Source organism: Mauremys reevesii, linkage group 21 (assembly GCF_016161935.1).
Source record: "Mauremys reevesii isolate NIE-2019 linkage group 21, ASM1616193v1, whole genome shotgun sequence".
Lineage (NCBI taxonomy): Eukaryota > Metazoa > Chordata > Testudines > Geoemydidae > Mauremys > Mauremys reevesii.
In genome coordinates this window covers 12,510,716-12,529,461 of record NC_052643.1, presented here as the reverse complement: position 1 = coordinate 12,529,461, position 18,746 = coordinate 12,510,716, and the positions used below count along the sequence as shown (strand labels likewise).

At 48.4% G+C, this 18,746-nt stretch overlaps 1 protein-coding gene across 2 annotated transcripts; it reads left to right on the top strand.

Moving 5' to 3' along the window:
- The first annotated feature begins 447 nt into the window (after window positions 1-447).
- On the top strand, window positions 448-17,811 carry TNFRSF18 (TNF receptor superfamily member 18). 2 transcript variants are annotated; one of them, XM_039508546.1, is made up of 7 exons: window positions 448-598; window positions 6,986-7,322; window positions 9,564-9,707; window positions 11,069-11,156; window positions 11,652-11,749; window positions 12,912-13,037; window positions 14,953-17,811. In XM_039508546.1, exons 2-7 carry the CDS (start codon window positions 7,157-7,159, stop codon window positions 15,093-15,095), a joined length of 765 nt encoding a protein of 254 aa, XP_039364480.1. In that variant the 5' UTR covers window positions 448-598; window positions 6,986-7,156; the 3' UTR covers window positions 15,096-17,811. The 2 variants fall into 2 exon arrangements, with proteins under 2 accessions (XP_039364480.1, XP_039364481.1); XM_039508547.1 differs by lacking the exon at window positions 448-598 and having other exon boundaries at window positions 6,971-7,322.
- Window positions 17,812-18,746: the final 935 nt, after the last annotated feature.

The following is an 18,746-nucleotide window of genomic DNA, read 5'->3' as shown; positions in this document are numbered from 1 at the left end:
TCCCGTCTAACCCAGGACAGTGGCCTTGTTGTGTGGCTTCCAGGGTCTGCTGCTCAGAGGTGTCGAGCACTTGCAATCCAGTGGACTTCCCCTTGACTCAGCACCTCTTGGGGTCAGAACGGCCATCAGGGCTCCTCTAGGGACTATTAAGCGGCGTGTCCGCGTGGGTAGAGAGGCTCTGGGAATGCAGAGCAAAGCCGCAGCGGCATGGCCGGGAGGCCGGCAGCACGCCACTCATCCTGGCTCTCAGAAAAGGTTCTCTCCTCTCTGTGGCTTTTCCCCACGCACCCCCCTCACCCACACGTGACTCCCCAGCGTGAAGCCCATGGCTGCCGTCAGCCCGCAGCACTGCCGGTGATGTGGCTTGTTGCTAGGGCGCCTGCCTGCCTTTGAACTCACATCCAGCCCACAGGCTGCCTCTTGAAGTCTGCTGCTGTCAGTTTCACTTCCCAGGGGCGCCGCGCTGCTGGGACGGATGAGGGCGTCTGGTTTGCAGGAAAACCTTTTACTTTCCGTGACAGAGCTTTGCCTTCGCCCCCTGACCAGTGGCTGGAGACGCCTTCTGAGCAACGGGCAAAGAGGAAGCCCAGAGATGCAGGTCGAGACCCAGCTCATGGCTGCAAGGGAAGGGGAAGGCAGGGCCTCTGCCTGGGGTCAGCCCCTGCTCACTTCCCCACTGAACAGCCACTGAGCTGAGTCAAAAAGGCAATGGTGCGGCTGCTCCCAGTGCTGACGTGGCATCGACTGGGGGTGTGTGTGTGTGTTCGGGAGCACCCTGCCCAGCGCGGCGGCAGTGGTGCGCGTTGTTAGTGCAGGTGTGTGTGTCTCTGTGACGGAGACGGAGTTAAATGATGGGTTATCGCAGCCCTGCAGCTCTCGGAGGGCGTGGAGAGGGGGGAGTGCTGACGTGAGGCACGGGAGTCAAAATGCCTTCTTCGGGAGCAGCACCGACTGAGCCCTGCTCTGATCCCCTCTAGGCTCCTGACCAGGACTTTGGAACAACCCAAGAGGAGACTCCCCCTCCTCAGCCCTCTCCAGATGATCCGTCCCGGGTTTTAGAGTGAGCGCCAAGTACATTGGGCGTGGCGTTCGGACCGGTGCAGTGCCCAGAGGATCAGGAAAGCGGCGATGTTTGCACAGCACCTCGCTGGGGTGTCCCTGGGCCTTCGCTGAAGGGATCATGCGGGGCGGCAGACTTGCACAGACCCGCTGCCCCGGTTGCGGTATCCTAGAGATGCCCCGGAGAGAGCAACCCGAGGTTTCAGCCGCACGCCCAATGCACCGTGCCCACCGTGGGAGGTGGAGTGCCCGGCTCGGCTCTAGCTGTACTTACACTCATGTAGCGCAAGCATTGTGGCTGACTCTGTTTGGTGGACTAGGGGACAAAGGAAATCCCCACCCTCTCCCCTACACCCAGGGAGGCTGAGCAAGCCAGCTACACTCTAGCCTCCCATCTAGACTCATAGATTCATCGATTATAAGGCCAGAAGGGACCACTAGATTGTCTGACAGGCCATTGGACTTCCCTGAATATTATTTAGATTGTAGGCTCCCTAGGGCAGGGACTGTTTCTATTCTGTGTTTGTGCAGCGCCGAGCACAATGGGATTCTGTGGCTGCTGGGTGCTCTGGTGCTAACAGGAATAATAAATGATGTTGTCGACTTAGGGCAACGGCCCAGCTGACTCCCTCTCTGCAGTGACAGCAGCGAGGCAAAAGATTACCTCTATCAGTGAGTCTCAGAACACATTGCCGTACACCTGGGGCGTTTGCCCTGCCGTTTGTCTGCTCTCTGGTGAAGAGACGTCAGTCTCGAGGGCTGTCAGCCTGGCACCTTTCACTAACACCAAACTCCCCCCCCCCCCCGTGGGCCCTGACGTTGGTGTCGTCACCGACACCCCTGCAAAGCAGTGGGTGTGAAATGCTACTGCCTCACAGTTCTCCTCTCACTTGTCTGGGGAAAGCATTTTACAGCCACCTTATCCACTGTTTGCACTTATAACGTGACCACACAAAGTGCAAGACAGAGGACACTAAAGCCCAAGAGAGAAGCTACAGTGGGAAGAGAAAGGCAGAGGGAGAGAAAGGAAGCAGATGTTTATGCTTCCCGATAACATTTGGAATCGAAAGTGTGTGGGCCAGTGGTGAGTGTGCTGTCACTTCTCTGCATGACTTCCCTGGGCTGGTGCTGCAGAGCTGTGGTTCTTCAAGAGACAGCTCAGATTAATGCTCGTAGCAGAGGACGGATGGGCCAGTGGTTGAGGCCAGACACAGGTTCAATTCCCTGCTCTGCCACAGACTTCCTGTGTAATTCTGAGCAAGTCTCTTTTCCTTAGTCTCGCTGGACCTCAGCTCCCCATCTGTAAAATGGGGATGTCGCACTTCCCTACCTCGCAGTGGGGTTGCAACAAGGATAAATACGGGAAAGACTGTGAGGTGCTGAGATGATGGGGTCTGTAAGTATCCTAGGGAGACACTTTGTATCTGTTTTCATGCCGTGTCCATCACCCTGGCATCTGAGTAGAACACAGAATTTTGGAAATGGGGGGCTGGAAAGGACCTCCAGAGGTCATCAAGCCCAGTCCCTGTGCTGAGGCAGGACCTAATAAATTTAGACCACCCCTGACAGGTGTTTGTCCAGCCTGTTCTTAAAAACTGCCAGTGATGGGGGTTCTCTAATCTCCCTTGGAAGCTGATGCCAGAGCTTAACTACCCTTAGGGTTGGAAAGCTTCTCCTAATAGCTAATCTAAATCTTCCTTGCTGCAGATTACTGCAGCCCTTTACGTCTCGTCCTACCTTCAGTGGACATGGGGAACAATTGATCACCGTCCTGCGTTGCTCCCTCACCCTTCTTTTCTCAAGACTAACCATGTCCAGTTTTTTTAACCTTTCCTTGTAGGTCAGGTTTTCTGAGCCTTTTATCATCTTTGTTGTTCTTCTATGGACTCTCTCCAACTTATCCGCATCTTTGGCACCGAGAATTGGACACTGTTCCAGCTGAGGCCTCACAATTGTGCATCCACCTTATAGTAATTTCATCTTCTAGAGCACGGTTCCCAAGTTTGCTTATGAGAACATTGTGTGGGACTGGGTCGAAAGCTTTACTAAACACAAGACACATCACGTTTGTTGCTTCCCAGCTATCTACTAGGACAGTAACCCTGGCAAAGATGGAAATTAGGTTGGTTTGGCATGATTTGTTCTTGACAGATCCATGCTGGCTATTCCTTATAACCCTATTGTCTTCTGGTGCTTACAAACTGATTGTTTAACAACTTATGCCAGTATCTTTCCAGATATCAAAGTTAGGCTGAGTGGTCGATAATCCCCTGGGGCCTCTTTGTTCCCCTTTTAGAGATAAGTACTATGTTTGTTCTCAGAGTAGCATCCGTGTTAGTCTGTATCCGCAAAAAGCACAGGAGGACTTGTGGCACCTTAGAGACAAACAAATTTATTTGAGCGTAAGCTTTCGCAGGCTGCATCCGATGAAGGGGGCTGTAGCCCACGAAAGCTTATGCTCAAATAAATTTGTTAGTCTCTAAGGTGCCACAAGTCCTCCTGTTCTTTTTATGTTTGTTCTGCAACCCTCACCCATCCTCCAGGATGTCTTCAAGATAATGGCTAATGGTTCTGAGATTGCTTCAGCTTGTTCCTTAAATACCTTAGGATGAATTTCATCAGGTCCTGCTGACCTCTAAATATGGCTAACTAATCTAAATAGTCTTTAAGCTGTTCTTTCCCAATTTTGTCTTGTGTTCCTCCCCCTTTGTTAATATTAATTGTGTTGAGTATCTGGGCACCATTAACCTTTTTAGTGAAGATTGAAGCAAAATAGTCATTAAACACTTGAGCCTGCTTGATGCCATCAGCTATTAGTTCTCCTTCCCGGCTAAGTAGAGTGCCTACACTGTCCTTCTTTTTTCTCTTGCCCCTAAAGACCCTCCTCTTATTGCCTTTTATGTCCCTTACTAGGTAGAACTCATTTTGTGACTTAGCCTTTCTGATTTTGTTCCTACGTGCTTGTGCTATTCCTTTGCATTTCCCCTTTGCAGTTTGTCCATGTTTCCACTTTTTTTTTAATTCCTTTTTGATATTCAGGTCCTCAAAGAGCTCCTGTTGGAGCCATATTGGCCTCTTACTATTCTTCCTATCTTCCCTTTGTAATGGGATAGTTTGTAGTTAAGCCTTTAATATTATCTCCTTGAGAAACTGCTAGCTCTCCTGAACTCCTTTTTCCCTTAGATTTTCTTCCCATGGGACCTTACCTACTAGTAGTCTGTTAGCTAAAGTCTGCTTTTTTGAAGTCCATTGTCCATATTCTGCTGTTCTCACTCCTTTCCTTAGAATGAACTAGAATTGCATAGATTTCATAATCACTTTCCCCCAAATTGCCTTCCACCTTCAGATTCACAATCAATTCCACCCTGCTGGTCAGAATCAAGTCTAAATTGGCTGTCCCCCTGGTAACTTACACCATCTTTGAAACAAAAAGTTGTTTCATGATTCTCTGGAGTACTCCATACAGTGGAGCACTTTTTAAGAGAGAGAGAGCATCTCACGGATACTTCCCTGATCAGCTGCTGTGTTGAAAGTTACAACTTTGGGGCCAGATCCTCAGCAATTGTAAATGGACTCAACTTCCTTGAATTCACTGGAGCAACACTGATTTGCACCAGCTCAGGACTGGCCATTGGTGGTTAAGGAAGTGGACAGTAATTCAAGAATTTTCTAGTCCAGAGTTCGGAGATGGATGTGTAACGCTAAGCACAAACTGCATTATTGAGCTTGGTCTGCAGTGATTAGGAATGCAATGGTTAGAAAGTCTCTGGACACTTTTATGTGAGCTCAGAAGCAGGTATGATAATGAATTAGCAATTTTGTGAAACAGAGGGGAATTCCTATACTGAGAATGTTTTGGTTTAACTTTGCTCAATGAATTTACATTTATTTATCAAACTTGGGGATTTGTAGCCTATCTCTCTTTGCAATAAATAAATAAATTCCCAAGTCAGAGCTACCTGACTAGTCCAAAAACATATTAGTCAAAAGAGTGATTCAATAAATCCTCCATCCCTCTTTAGTCTATGAATATAGAACTTCACAGGCTCAGGGAGCCTGGTCCACAGACCCGTAGGATCTACTGATTAGCCATGCCTGGAGGAAGGGATGGCGCAGTGGTGACAGCCTGGGCCCAGAGAACCGGGAGAGGGCTCCATTGCCACAGAGAGTGTCTGACTCTGAGCAGCTAGAAATTCTCTGGATAATACAGAGGGATTCACACATGAGTGATTCCCTTGTGGCAGGGGAGAGAGAGCCCAAAGTTTGGGTTACTTTCCCCAAGAGAATCCATGTTGGGGTTCAGAGAGACATCAAGCTCTATTGGAATTAAATGATGGGACACAAGACATGATAGGCCAGATCAGACCCCTGAGTCCATCTAGCCCAGTATCACTCCTCACCCCAGATCAGACCAATGGGCCCATCTGTCCTGGTATGCTGCCCTCTCCCTGCTACCCTGGAGTGACAGCCAGGGTCCAGACACCCCAAAGGGGTCTGCACCCCAGAGAGTAAATAATTGAGCCAACGGGTTGAATACAATACTATTATGTGTAAAATAATGTCAAGTAAGGCCTTTTAGTGACGCTCTTAATGTTCTGAATGTGATGGTCCTTATGAGATGCATAGACAGACTGTGGTTGTGAATTGATGTATTTGTGTGGGGATAAAACTGTGCTCATAATTCGTGCTGCTACCTGCAGCTCCACCTCACAACAGGGCGATGCTCAGCCAGGCAGGAAGGTGGTCAGCCAGAGAAGACTAGCTCCAAGCCCCTAGCACTGTACAACCTAGAAAAAGACCAGTCAAGGACCATTCAAGTTATTGGGAAAACATTGAAACAACTTGAAACTGAAAAGAAAATCCCAGTTTTGGAAAACTAAGAAAGGAAGGAACTTCTCCCACTTTGTCTTCTTTCTTTCTTTCTTTCTCTTTCAAATCTGCAAAGCCAGTTAATAGGGACAGGGGTTTGAAGTGAAGGGTATCTAGAACCGAGGGACCGTCTCGAAGGTGGGGGGCTGTCTGTGTAGACTGGATCCCCAATTTGGGCTAAGGTCACGCTCGGAAACTGAGCAAAGGCAATAGGTAACTTGCACTAGAAGAGGCATTTTTTATCTAATGTATAATTGTAAAACCCGAGGTTGTGTCTTTACATTGCTTTTCTGTGTAACTTGGATGTGCTTGCTTCCCCTTGCTTGCTTCCCCTTACTAGCTCCTCTTTGGATTGGTGGTTTTTCTATTAAAATAACCCTTTTGTTTAGCTTTACCCCAGACAGGTCTCTGTTGTGCTGCATGGTGCGTGTGTCCCAAAGTGAACAGAAAACTGGGGAGCAGGTTTCACTCCTTCGGGGGTGACAAACCATTGGAGTAAAATCCCAGTGTCTGGTAGTGAAGACCCCTGGTAAATGGATTTGGGGAGACTCAGGACCGGAAGGGCCTTTGAGGTCACCGTTCAAGGAGGAACTAGGCTGTTGGAGCCCAGGGTGAGAGCTTTAGGCTTGTAGGCTGGCTACTGGGGTCAAGGCTCTGAGCCATACACAGCACGGCAATACAGCACGAAGGCACCGAAAGTTACCAGGCAGGCGGTGACAGAACCTCTCACTGGTCTGGATGATCCCCAAAACATCAACCGCTGAATGCAAAGGAGGTTGAAAACCTGGACTCCCCGCGGTTGTCTACACAAGGAGGGATTTTGGAATAGCTCAACATTCAAACCCTTCTTTTATCCAAATTAACTTACAAGTGTAGACAAACCCCTTTGAAAATTTCCTCCTGCTGCTTCCAGGATGCTCCATCCTCACTGATTTCTTTTGTGAGTGGCCCCTTAACCCTGTCCTTAGTAGCAATTCCAGCTAGTTTGTACTGCGTTCAAGTAATGAAGCCTCGAGAATATGTCAGTCTTCTCCCTGTCCCCTCCCCTTCAAAACAGAAACTGCGTACAGGAAGAAAACCACATGTAGGCGGTAGCCACACGCTACAAAAAGTGCTCTGAGTTCAGAAAGCGGCAGAGAGACAGGAGGCACTTGGCAGAGGCAGAGCTGAAATAAGCCCAGCTGAGGTACCTGAGCTGAAGCCATCCACAGGGAGAGCAGCTTGAGATATGGCCGAGCAAAGAAGACTCCGTCTCCCCAGGCAGGGGCTCTGCTTGGTTTTGTTGGTGGACCTGTGGCTGAGGGTGGAGCTGGCTCTGGCGACTGAGTGCTCCGATGGTGAATTCAAAGTGGTGACCAAGGAGGGTATTACAAACTGCCTCAAGTGCAGCTCAGGTAAGGGGGTGAGGGAAGGTTCCTTCTGTCTTGTCCATGTTGCATGTTGACCATAGAATCAATAAACATGGGGAAGGGAAATTTCAGTGTGACAGGAGCAGCAGTGAGTACAAAGGAAAGAAGAAGCTGGGGCTTCCCCCTTCTTGTTATCAGAGAGGGGCCTGAGCTGCAAAATTCAGACTAGATTTGTGTTCTTGTTTTTTAATCTGCCTGCACCCAAAGGTTACCAGTGAGGGGCTGGTTTTGGGTTGTCTCTTTGCAGGAATAGGAAGGAGCAGGCTGTAAAATCTGGATCTGGCTTTGGACGCAGAACCATCCCAAAGCCGAAGGGTGGTTTGTTTCTAGCATGTTGGGCCACGCCCAGCTCTCCTTAGGATTCGCTGCCAGATCTCTCAGCCAGCAGGGTAGTCGCATCCTCTGCATTTGGGCTAGAAATGCTCTAATGTGTGGGAGCAAAAGGAGGAGAGCTGGATTCCCGCCCCCAGCCTTGCAAAGTGGGTGTCAAATGCCACTAAATCATAATGCTTTGCATGGGCCTAAATGACAATCAAAGGTGCAAGGTAATAGGGACCCAAGCCCAGAGGCTCAGGGTCATTCCAAACTGTGTGCAGGTCTGAGGATGCTCATGGAAGAATGCAACTAGGAAGTGGTGGATTCTCCATCACTTGCAGTCTTGAAGTCAAGATGGGCTGTCTTTCAAAAAGATATACTGTAGCTCACTCAGAAGTTATGGGCTTGATGCTAGAATTACTGGGTGAGGTTCTATGGCCTGTCTTATGCAGGAGGTCAGACCAGATGATCATAATGGTCCCTTCTACCTTTAATATCTATAAATTGCCACACCATCATAGATCTAAGGTTCTTCTGGTCTGGCATCATGTCTATGACAGCGGCCAATGTTGGATGCTTTAATTGTGCAATATACAGCTAGTAGGGATAGACCTTCCTGACCCCGCAACTGCTGATCAGCTGATGCTTGGAACCAAGAGGACTGGAAGCCATTGTAAATGTTACCCTGGGTGGTGTAACAGCAAATGCTGTTCTCATACAGAAATGGCAACATTATCAGCTGTGGTGTTCCATTTTTCTCGCAGGCAGTTTTGCTGCCTAGATAAGGGTTTTGTTGCATTATGTGATGGTGACGTCAGATTCTGGACAAGTGTAAGGGTCTGATGCTCGCACCCAGTGAAGTACCCCATCCCCTCCCACCCTAGACTTAAGCGAGTGAGTGGGTCTCCGCTCACTTTCCCCGTCTCTCACATCTGCCTCAGCCAGTCACACCTTTGAGCTTGCACTAATCTGTTACCCAACAGCTGGGATGTTACCCAACAGCTGGGAAAACATGCAATTCTCTTTCCTCTAAATAGCTCCCTTGGGCCTGGTGTCACAAGCCCTGGCCCTAGCGAATGTGATCAGTCCTTCATTTTCATGACCACCGGAGTCTCTCACCATTCGCTTTGCTGTTCTGTTTTGTTTTAGAGGGTGTCAGAAATTAGAGATGGGCACAAGTTGCAGAGTTCAGATCTAGGTTTGGAGCTGAGCTTCTCCTGATCTGGAAGCGGGAGAGGGTCGGCTCTCTGGTTTTGACTCTCTCAATTTATTTTGGAAGCAAACGTCTGAATTGCCAGGGAGGGGCAGGGAGTGAGAACCGTGGCACTGGTGGTCTGGAATCCTGTGTGCAGCCCTCTGACACAGGGACTTCGCCCGACTACGTAGGGCATTGCCAACAGACAGGAAGCCCGAGGGCCGAATGCAGAGCCCGTTCCTGTGCGGTGCTCCCTTTGGTCACTCAGCACCCATCACCTGAAATTTCCATTAAGTACCTGTGGGCTGCAACTGTCTGCATTTTTAATATGAAGCATTGCATGCTGGGACTTAATGGCTGCATTTTCCCATTAACAGTAGGGACAGCCACGGACTTCTGGCCGCTATCTTTGACCCCGGGGTTCACCCACCCTGACAACATATTTGGCTCTAGGAATCCCAGTGTGCTGGAAAGTCACAGTGGGTCAGATTCTCCATATTTTACCTCAGTGCCACCCCACTTACTGAAACAGAGCCCTTCTGGATTTCCACCCTCGTAACTGAGAGCGTGTTTGGCCCCATGTCTATATATCCTGCCCAGAGGCACACTCCTGCCTAGAAGGAGGTTCTCTAGCATCACCCAGTCATGCCCAGGTTAAATAACAAGAGTCAGTTTCTGGTCTCTGTTATACCAAGTCTAACTCTTTGCTTTCCTAGTGACACGCGGCCTTTCGGATCCGTGCCCGGACATCCTGAAACCGACCTGTAAGTGTAGTCCTGGGTACCAGTGTAGTAATCTTCCATGTACGATCTGCAGTCCACTCCCTCAGTGCGAGGCGGGGACGGAGCTGAACAAATCAGGTAACTATAGGAACGCAAATGAGTCTGCCAAGTTGAGCTCCATAAAGGTGGGGAGGGATGTTAGTCAGCAGACATTGTACATACATTCTCTACACGGGTGCATTCTGGAAGCCTTCTGGTGGTAAGGAAAAGACGGCTCAGCAAGCCACCCATCATGAAGAAAACAGTTCAGATCCTGAAAAAACAAACATTTGCTAGCTCTTTCTTGGCTATTTTGCAGCTCTAAAATGATGGTGGTGGGAGGGGAGTTGTGAAAATGTTACCTCAAAAGATGTGTTTTTTGCAGCCAAACATGCAAAATGTCAAAATTCTTCACATTTCACTGCAAAAACTCTTCTCTAGTATAAGCAGCAAAGAATCCTGTGGCACCTTATAGACTAACAGACGTTTTGCAGCATGAGCTTTCGTGGGTGAATACCCACTTCTTCGGATGCAAGAAGACTTGCATCCGAAGAAGTGGGTATTCACCCACGAAAGCTCATGCTGCAAAACGTCTGTTAGTCTATAAGGTGCCACAGGATTCTTCTCTAGTATTTTACTCTATAATAAGATCATCTTTGTGTGTTCAGAAATTACATTGAGGAGCGTAATATACAAATGATGGATGGACAGAGTGAAAATTAGGCCAGGTTTCACTCCAAAAGAGTCCTCTTTCTGAGTGCAAACCAACCAAATGCATAGGGTTGGAGGTGGGGTGGGGAGGGGTCATTAAATTGATCCAATTTCACGAAGTACCAGGTTTCAAATCTAATTGCTAATATTTTGCACAGTTCTGGGGCCTAACAGCGAATATTCAAAGAAGGGAAATGAAAAGGGAACTGAAAAACCAGCATAGATGAGAAGAAGTTGGAATAGCAGGTTTTAATTTACCAGTGAGTCATAGTTTAAAAATGGGGAGATAGGGTGGTGGTGTGGTTGAGGCACTGGCCTGAGACCTAGAAGATGTGGACTCATATTGCAGCTCGCCTGCTCTCCAGGAGTTTTCAGAGATAATGGCTAATGGTTCTGAGATTGCTTCAGTTAGTTCTTTAAATAACTTAGGACGAACTTCATCAGGTCCTGCCAACTTGAATACATCTAATTTACGTAAACATTTTACCGGTTCTTTCCCTATTTTGACTTGCATTCCTTCCCCGTTGTTGTCAATATTAATTGTGTTGAGTATCTGATCTCCATTAACCTTTTTAGTGAAGACTGAAACAAAATAGACATTAAACCCCTCCCTTTCTGGATGTCATCAGTTATTAGCTCTTCTCTCCATTCTCCATGTTTACTCTCAAATACTTGAAAACAGGCCATACTTGTCTTCTTATGGAGCAATACTGCTGCCCAGAAGCAATCCCCTTTCTTTTCTCTCCTAGGCACCGATCACTTCAAATTCACCTGTGAACCCTGTAAAACTGGAACCTATTCTGACACTCTGAACAGCTGTTGCAGGCCTTGGACTAAGTACGTATTTATGGATCGAACTCTTCTTTGGCAATGTTCATGATACACACCTCAAGTGGCAGATTTTAAATTTTTGTAAAAAATTAAAGCCACAGCAATTAATTATCCAAGAGTTTGCTGGGTTACTATTACAGGTGTTTTTGCTTGGCAGGATATCACATGAATCTTTTCTTTGGTTTTGTACCCAACAAATCTTAAAGTGAAGCTTGGTGAAACAAAAAAACCCAAGGTTTTTCACCTACTTTCAGGTCAAAGCCACAAATTGACACAAGTGTGGAAACAGTTTGAAACTGGGTCTGGGTGGGATTGAATCTTAACAAGCTTCTCAGCAGAACTGGTTCAGTGTATCCAGTGGGGGCAGCCATAATTTGGCCAGCTGTGCGCTAAACGAATAAAAAATAGAGGAAAGAGAGACAGGCGGAGTGGGAGAGAAGGAGGAAGCGGGGGACAGAAACAGAGAGAGATCTTCTTGACAATGCTTTCCCTTTTTCTCAGCTGTGAGAGTTCTGGATTACGAACAATCAGGTCAGGAAATCGTACCCATAATGTGGAATGTGGCATCTTCGGAGCTGTGACCCCAGTTGAGCAGCAAGGTATGTCCCGGATGGCAGATCATTTACTTCAGACTCTTCCTTTCCTCAAGGCGTTTAAGATCCCCAGGCAAAGGCACGATCCTGGGTTTGTGCCATCATGGTTGCTTGGCATGGAAGAAATAACCCTTGAGTTCCCTGTGGTATTTATGAAGCAGCATGAATTGCTGAGAAGCGCAGATTTGAACATCATGAAACATTGCTAATAATAATAACCAGCATCAGAGGGTCAAGAGGAGAAATGTAGGGGTGGTAATAGAACTGTTCCTTAGCAAACAGATTATCAGAGTTTTCCATCTGGCATCTGCTGCTCTTTAACAGGGCTTTCTCGAGAGACACAATTTAGCAGTTAATCACCCACATTCAAATTTCCTTCTGTCTCTGACTCCCCCACCATGTGCCAGTTGTCAGTCCCACTCAGCCAGGTGTCAATTAGCAGCAGAACCTGGAAACTCAAGTTACTGACGGAAAAAAAAAAATATTGGGCCCCATCCTGACAGGTACCAAGCATCTCTGATGGGGCCCTGAATTGGGCTCAGAGATCATTGGAGTTTAGGGAACTCAGCAGGGCCCTTTGTATGCAGATATCTTTATTTCTACTGGGCCAGGTCACTGGAGCTGCAGTAAGGGTAAACATTTGGTCCATTGTGTGTTGTGTTGCTTCAGGGAAACCCTGGGCTGGGTTTGACTTGTACCATGTGACACTCCATTGAAGTAAAAGGCAAATGGGTGAAAAGATAGTGCCTAGACATACTAGGTCCTCATTACAACACAGAGAGAAGTGGATGCTCGTGTTTAAGCAATGCAGAGATCATGTATGCTATCCATGTTTAAGCAATGCAGAGATCATGTATGCTATCCATGTTTAAGCAATGCAGAGATCATGTATGCTATCCGTGTTTAAGCAATGCAGAGATCGTGCATGCTATCCACGAACAATGATCTCCTGCACACATGATCCCAGGCCAGTTCTGACCTTTGTGATTAATAACCTGGACTATGGTTTTCTCTTTCCTAGTTTCACAATTCCTCATCTGACTCAGGCATGGATTAACATACTTCTCCCTCATTTCCTTGGAAGCATTGGCTTCACTGTAGCACAGGGCTGGGCTGTGGTCAGGTTATCTATGGTCATGTATTTCATTTCATCCCCCCATCTCATCAGATTCCAAGTACACCACCATCCTGGCGATATTGACTGCACTGGGTGTATTCATTCTCATCCTGATGACTTTCTTCCTGCACCTTTGCTTATGGACACTGAAGAAAGAGAAACTCCACATCGTTGAAGGTCAGTGCATCTGTATGGACTATTCCATGGTAACTGAAGGGAGGAAGGCATGGGTCAGTGGTTAAGGCTCTGCGAACTTGGTAGATTTGGGTCAATTCCCTGCTCCACCATTGACGTAGGTTGACCAGACAGCAAATGTGAAAAATTGGGATGGGGTGAGGGGTAATAGGAGCCTATATAAGAAGAAGACCCAAAAATTGGGACTGTCCCTATAAAATCAGGACATCTGGTCACCCTACATTGACATCTAATGTGACCTTGGGTAAGCCACTTCAGTTTTTATATCTACACTGCAGTCAGAGGTGTGATTACTGCTTAGGTCAGCACACTCACGCTATCCTTACTCTAGCTAGCCAGGCTTAAAATAGCAGTCGAGGTGGCAGTACAGGCTTCAGCGCCGGCTCTGCAAACCCACTTGAGACAGTGGATATATACTCACATTGCCAGCTCATGCTGTCAAGTCTTCGTTGCTATTTTCAGCTATGCTAGTTAGATTAAAGTTAGCATGAGTGTGCCTACCTGGGCTGCAAATCACACCTCCGAGTACAATGGAAACCCTAAACCTGTCTGTGCATTTGTCTCCCCATCCCTTCCTCAGAGGAATATTGCAAAGGTAAATATGCTTAGGACGGAGAGCTGCATGGGGACCGTGTAGATACAGATGTGATGTGTGTCACCAAGCAGACACTCTGGACGTATAGGCACCGTTTCCCAGTTTGCTTACACAGCAGCAACCGGGGGGCGGAGGGCGGGTTTTGTGTGTCTATGCTGTGTGCACAAGTTGCTGCCTGCAGGGAGTGTGAGTGTGCGAGGAATGGACACACAAAGGTTATACCGCCCGTTCTTCTAAAAGTATAACGTCGTTCAGAACCTTGAGCCGTAGTTGGGCTTAATCTATACCAGGCCCCTCCCAACGCCGAGGGTCAGATTTCCGTTTGCACTAAGGGACTAGACAGTGCTGTAGGTTAAGTGCTGGTAAGTGGAGGTAAATACATTCACACGCTGTCTGAGCAGTGCAAAGGGGCCTTAAGGTATGTCTACACTGTGAAAAAAGCCCCTTGGCAGTGAGTCTCAGAGCCCAGGTCTACTGACCGACTCACGGGGCTCACCACAGCAGTGGGGGGGCTCTGAAACCCGGTGTTGGAGGAGCGAATCAGAGCCCGAATGTACACACTGCTATTTTTCACCCAGGCTCTGACTCACTGCCATGAAGGGTTTTTCCACAGTGTAGACGCACTCTTAGCGTCAGTGAGAATCTGTCCCAGTGTTATGGACAATGATCCAGTCATGTCCTTTCAGACTCATGAGCCATCCACTTGAAGGCAGAAATGAGGCAATCCCAGGCTGAAGGCCTATCATCAGGGGCGGCTCCAGGCCCCAGCACGCCAAGCGCGTGGTTGGGGCGGCAAGCCACTGGGGGCGCTCTGCCGGTCACCGCGAGGGCGGCAGGCAGGCTGCCTTCAGTGGCTTGCTTGCGGGAGGTCCGCCGAAGCCGAGGGACCAGCGGACCCTCCTCAGGCAGCCGCCGAAGGCAGCCTGCCTACCGTGCTTGGGGCGGCAAAATGCCTAGAGCCGCCCCTGCCTATCATGAAGGTCCCCTAAGCAACCTACTCTCTGGCAGACACTCCAAAACAGGAGGCATTAGCCATTGTGTTGAGGTGTATAGCGCACAGTATATATTTTCCATGTGGGTTTCAGCACTTGAGATATTTGCGGGCCTCACCTGGACTCATTCCAAGCTCTGAGGCGATACGATACCCTAACATCTCCGGGTGGACAGCAAGAGTGGGCTCATTCATCACCCTATCTGGTGCACCTGTCAGACACCCGTGAAACGCTGCTTCCCCAGTGCACGGCATTGTTCCTTACAACGCAAACCTAATGTCTGCTTGTTCCCTGGGTGTGCTCCCTACAGAGCCTGATCATCCCAGCCCTCTGCTGCCGCCTGCGTGCCGCCTGGTCGAAGATTCTTACAGCTGCCAGTTCCCAGAGGAAGAACATGGAGGCAAAACCACGGAAGGAAAACTCTCTTATTGCCCTTTTGTGGGGTCACACTGAAGTTGCAGAGGGAGTGTAAGCCGTTGCCGGAGGAGCAGAGCTGGGCTTGTCTTTTCAAACGTAGCGTGGAGAGGGGCAAAGGGGTAATTTCAAACATAGCAGCAAGAAGTGGGCTTTTGTAACAGAGTTTGCGTTAGAAACTGAGGAACAACTCACTCAAGTTGACATTTAGTGCAGTCAGAATCCCAGCTGCGCGTTCCTCCTTTTCTGAGTCCAGCCCTCCTGAGCTCAGCCTGGGACTAGAATATCCAGATCTGATTTTCCCCTGAGCGTCACGTGCTCATGACCCTGAGGCACCTCCCTGACTGTGTGGCATTTCCATGGAGTGTCCGGGTCTCTCCATGAGGTCCTACAGTTGCCTCTCTCCTGGCCATGTGAGTATGTCCCTGGGGAACTCAACCATCGTACATGCAAAACTACCATTTGTGGGTGAAAAAGGGAGCTCTCTCTGAATCGGGGGAGTAGCTTTGCTCTCAGGTGGAAACAGGATTTCCTTGATGCTTCTGCTGATGGTGCAAATCTCAGTGCACAGTTCTTGTCCCTATATAGTTTCCAGTCTGAGGCTACGTCACTTAACGCGGCTGCGAGCCCTGCTCTGGAGACAATCAAAGGCCCTTGTGTGTGGTTGCAGAGATTCTTGCAGCAGAGCAAGAGCCTTGGCTTAGCGATAGGAGAACGTGGGGGTGTTTTGGCTTCCATGACACTTCAGAGAACATTTACATGGAGAAGTTTTGCCCCGGGAGCCATTTTTGTTTGAGGAATAGTCGATTAAAAATACAAACAATCAAAAACCCAACCTGAGGCCTATTTACAAAGCATAAAGAATCTGCTTTGTAAATAATTCCCACCCAGCTTCTAAACAAAACAGAGGCTAGGACTCACATTTTTGGGCAGGGCCAAGAGAAAATCGTGCCCCCAAGTTCTAGCTCCTCAGCTGGTATAAATCGGTGAAGTGCAATGGACGTGACCAGCCACTTCAGTGGGGCTACGCTGATGTATGCCAGCTGAGGATCCAGCCCCAGAAGTTTTGAATTTTGTTAAACTAGAACCCCAGATTTTCCCAGGGTACCACCACTGGTAGAATGAATCCCTTCTGCCTTCATTTAAAAGGCTAATTCCTCAAATTTGCCTGGCTATTTCAGTTGGTAGCGCATCAGACTTTTAATCTGAGGGTTCAAGCCCCTGGTCAGGCACAGAGAGTCCAGCCTCCTGTGGGATCTCCCAAGAACTTCAAAAGGCACCCTCTCCTTCATGTTAGAGGGAGGGATAGCTCAGTGGTTTGCCCTGTTAAACCCAGGGTTGTGAGTTCAATCCCTGAGGGGGCCATTTGGGGATTTAGTGGGGGATTGGTTCTACTTTGAGCAGGGGGTTGGACAAAATGATCTCCTGAGGTCCCTTCCAACCCTGATATTCTATGATTCATCTTTTGGGTCAATCTCCTTCAACAGAGCTACTTTGCATTAGCAAAGGATGTGGCCTTTTGGCTAAGACTCAGTGTCTTTCATTGACACCATCCGACTGCGATGTAGTTTCCCAGCTCTGCCCTCCACCCCGTTCCAGGAAATACCGATAACTTTGGAGAGAAATCTCTTGATGACTAAAAACTCCCTGAGCCAGGATGAGGTTTTGAGTCAGAGTTCATATAAAGAAAATGCAAATACCACCTACCTCAAACCAGGACGTCAATTTCCTCCTCTGATTTCTGGCGAGATAATGAAGTGACGCCTATAAGTTAAGGCAAGCACTGGAAATATTAATGCGTGGTGAATAGAAATTGCATTTTTCTATTAAATGATAATAAACTGTGTTATGCTTAGCTGTACAGGCATGTAAAAAGAATGTAATGCAGTCCCATTGATAAGGCCTGCTCAACAGAGGAATCTCATCAGCTCAGAAGTATTTTGAAAGCAATTTGGTATGTCTCTACAATTCCTGATCACACATTCTATAATCATTTGAGCTGATTGTTGGGTTCCTCACACTGACACGTTCCTGTAATTTCAGTGTGTCACCCTCATACTGCCAGAGCAGGGTTCCATGGGGATTTATTGTTCTAACATTGTTTTGCTTGTTTCCTTTCGTGTGTATTACCAAATGGGTGCAGTAACTGTAAGGGGGAGATCAGGTGGGAAGGATTGTGAGTTATAGCACAGTCTGAGAAGTCTGGACTCCTAATGCTGCCACTGTCTTGGTATCTGGCCTTGGGCAAGTCACTTAACTTGTTTGTGTCTCGGTTTCCCTATTTGTAGTAGAGGCATTGAGTGACATAACTGGTGTTTGTAAAGCCTTTGATGCTTCTCTAACGCCTTTCAGCCAAAGATTTTGAAGTATAATTCTTACTCAGGAAAAGCAGTATTTACTCCTGCATCCTCCACCCACCATCTTCTGAAATTTGACCAGTTCCCCATTAATTCTCCAACATTTACCATGACTCTCATGGGTGCGGCTAAATCACATCAGCAAAATGATAAAAACGAGGAGGCGAACGGGGTTTGTTCTGCTCCAGCTGTGGAATGTACAGATCCACAGCTGGGGTGGGAGGTGGGGTGAACGGGAGGACCCAGAGGGAACGGACCCCCCAAAGCATGGCTTTGTCTTTGCCAAAGAGTTTACGTTTGGAAGCTGTCATTCTGTGCATTGCCTTTTTGTTTACTATGTATGTTTTTTTAAAAAAAATCTTCTTGTGACCTTTTGTAAAGGCAAAATAAACATTCGATCTGACTTGTATATCAGTGGAGCTGATCTGAACTGAGCCGAGATTCAGAACAATTGTGAGGGTTTTGGTGGCTGTTTTCTGTTTGTTTTTAAATTCTCTTCTGTTGGTGGATTTATCTCCGCGCCCATGACTGGACCGAGTAAGTTTTCTCCACGCAGCTCTTCCGCAGACACCTGGCTCCTACCCTCGCACACCCCTGCTATTCCACTCCTGGGCCCAGGGCCGGATTAACCATTAGGCTAATAAGGCTATAGCTTTAAGCCCTCCTATTTTTAGGCCCCACTGATCGGGCGGGGGGCGCGGCCGGGTGAGGGGGGGTAGTTTGCTCACACAGTCCTGCTGGAGTGCTCCTGCCAGCAGGAAAGGCAAAGCAGCCCCCGTGGCTTGGCAGGAGCTCACCCACCAGCCTGCTGCGTCTCCCCGCACTGCAGGAACACGTTGCCGGGGATCCAGTTAACACCGGCGACCGGATGCTAAAAATCCGGTTTCCACGGGAACCCGTGCCAGCCGTGGGTGTAGTTTGAGCAGGCATTGCCCCCCGCCCCGCAATTTCTCCATAGCTGTCAGGGAGGGAAGAAGCTCCCTCTGTCCCTCTCCTCTGCTGAGGCTGGCAGGCAGCTCCAGGACGCTGGGACCTAGTGCTAGTCACCGTCATCTTCTGTGTGTGCTGGGTCCTGTTTCTGGACAACTAGTGAGTGGCGGGCGGAAGCAGCAGTACCACAGTGGTAGGGTGGGAAGCTTGCACAGAACCTGCCCACACGCTATCCAGCTCCAGCCAGAACTACTGTTCCCCCCTCCGGGATAAGGAACCAATTCCCACCCATTTGTAGGAAAAACAACCAAACCATTCCATTCTGGCTACCGGTCCTTTAACTTGTACAGAAAGTTATCGAGGGGCTTCAGATTTATGATGCACTGTGTTCAATACTGTACTG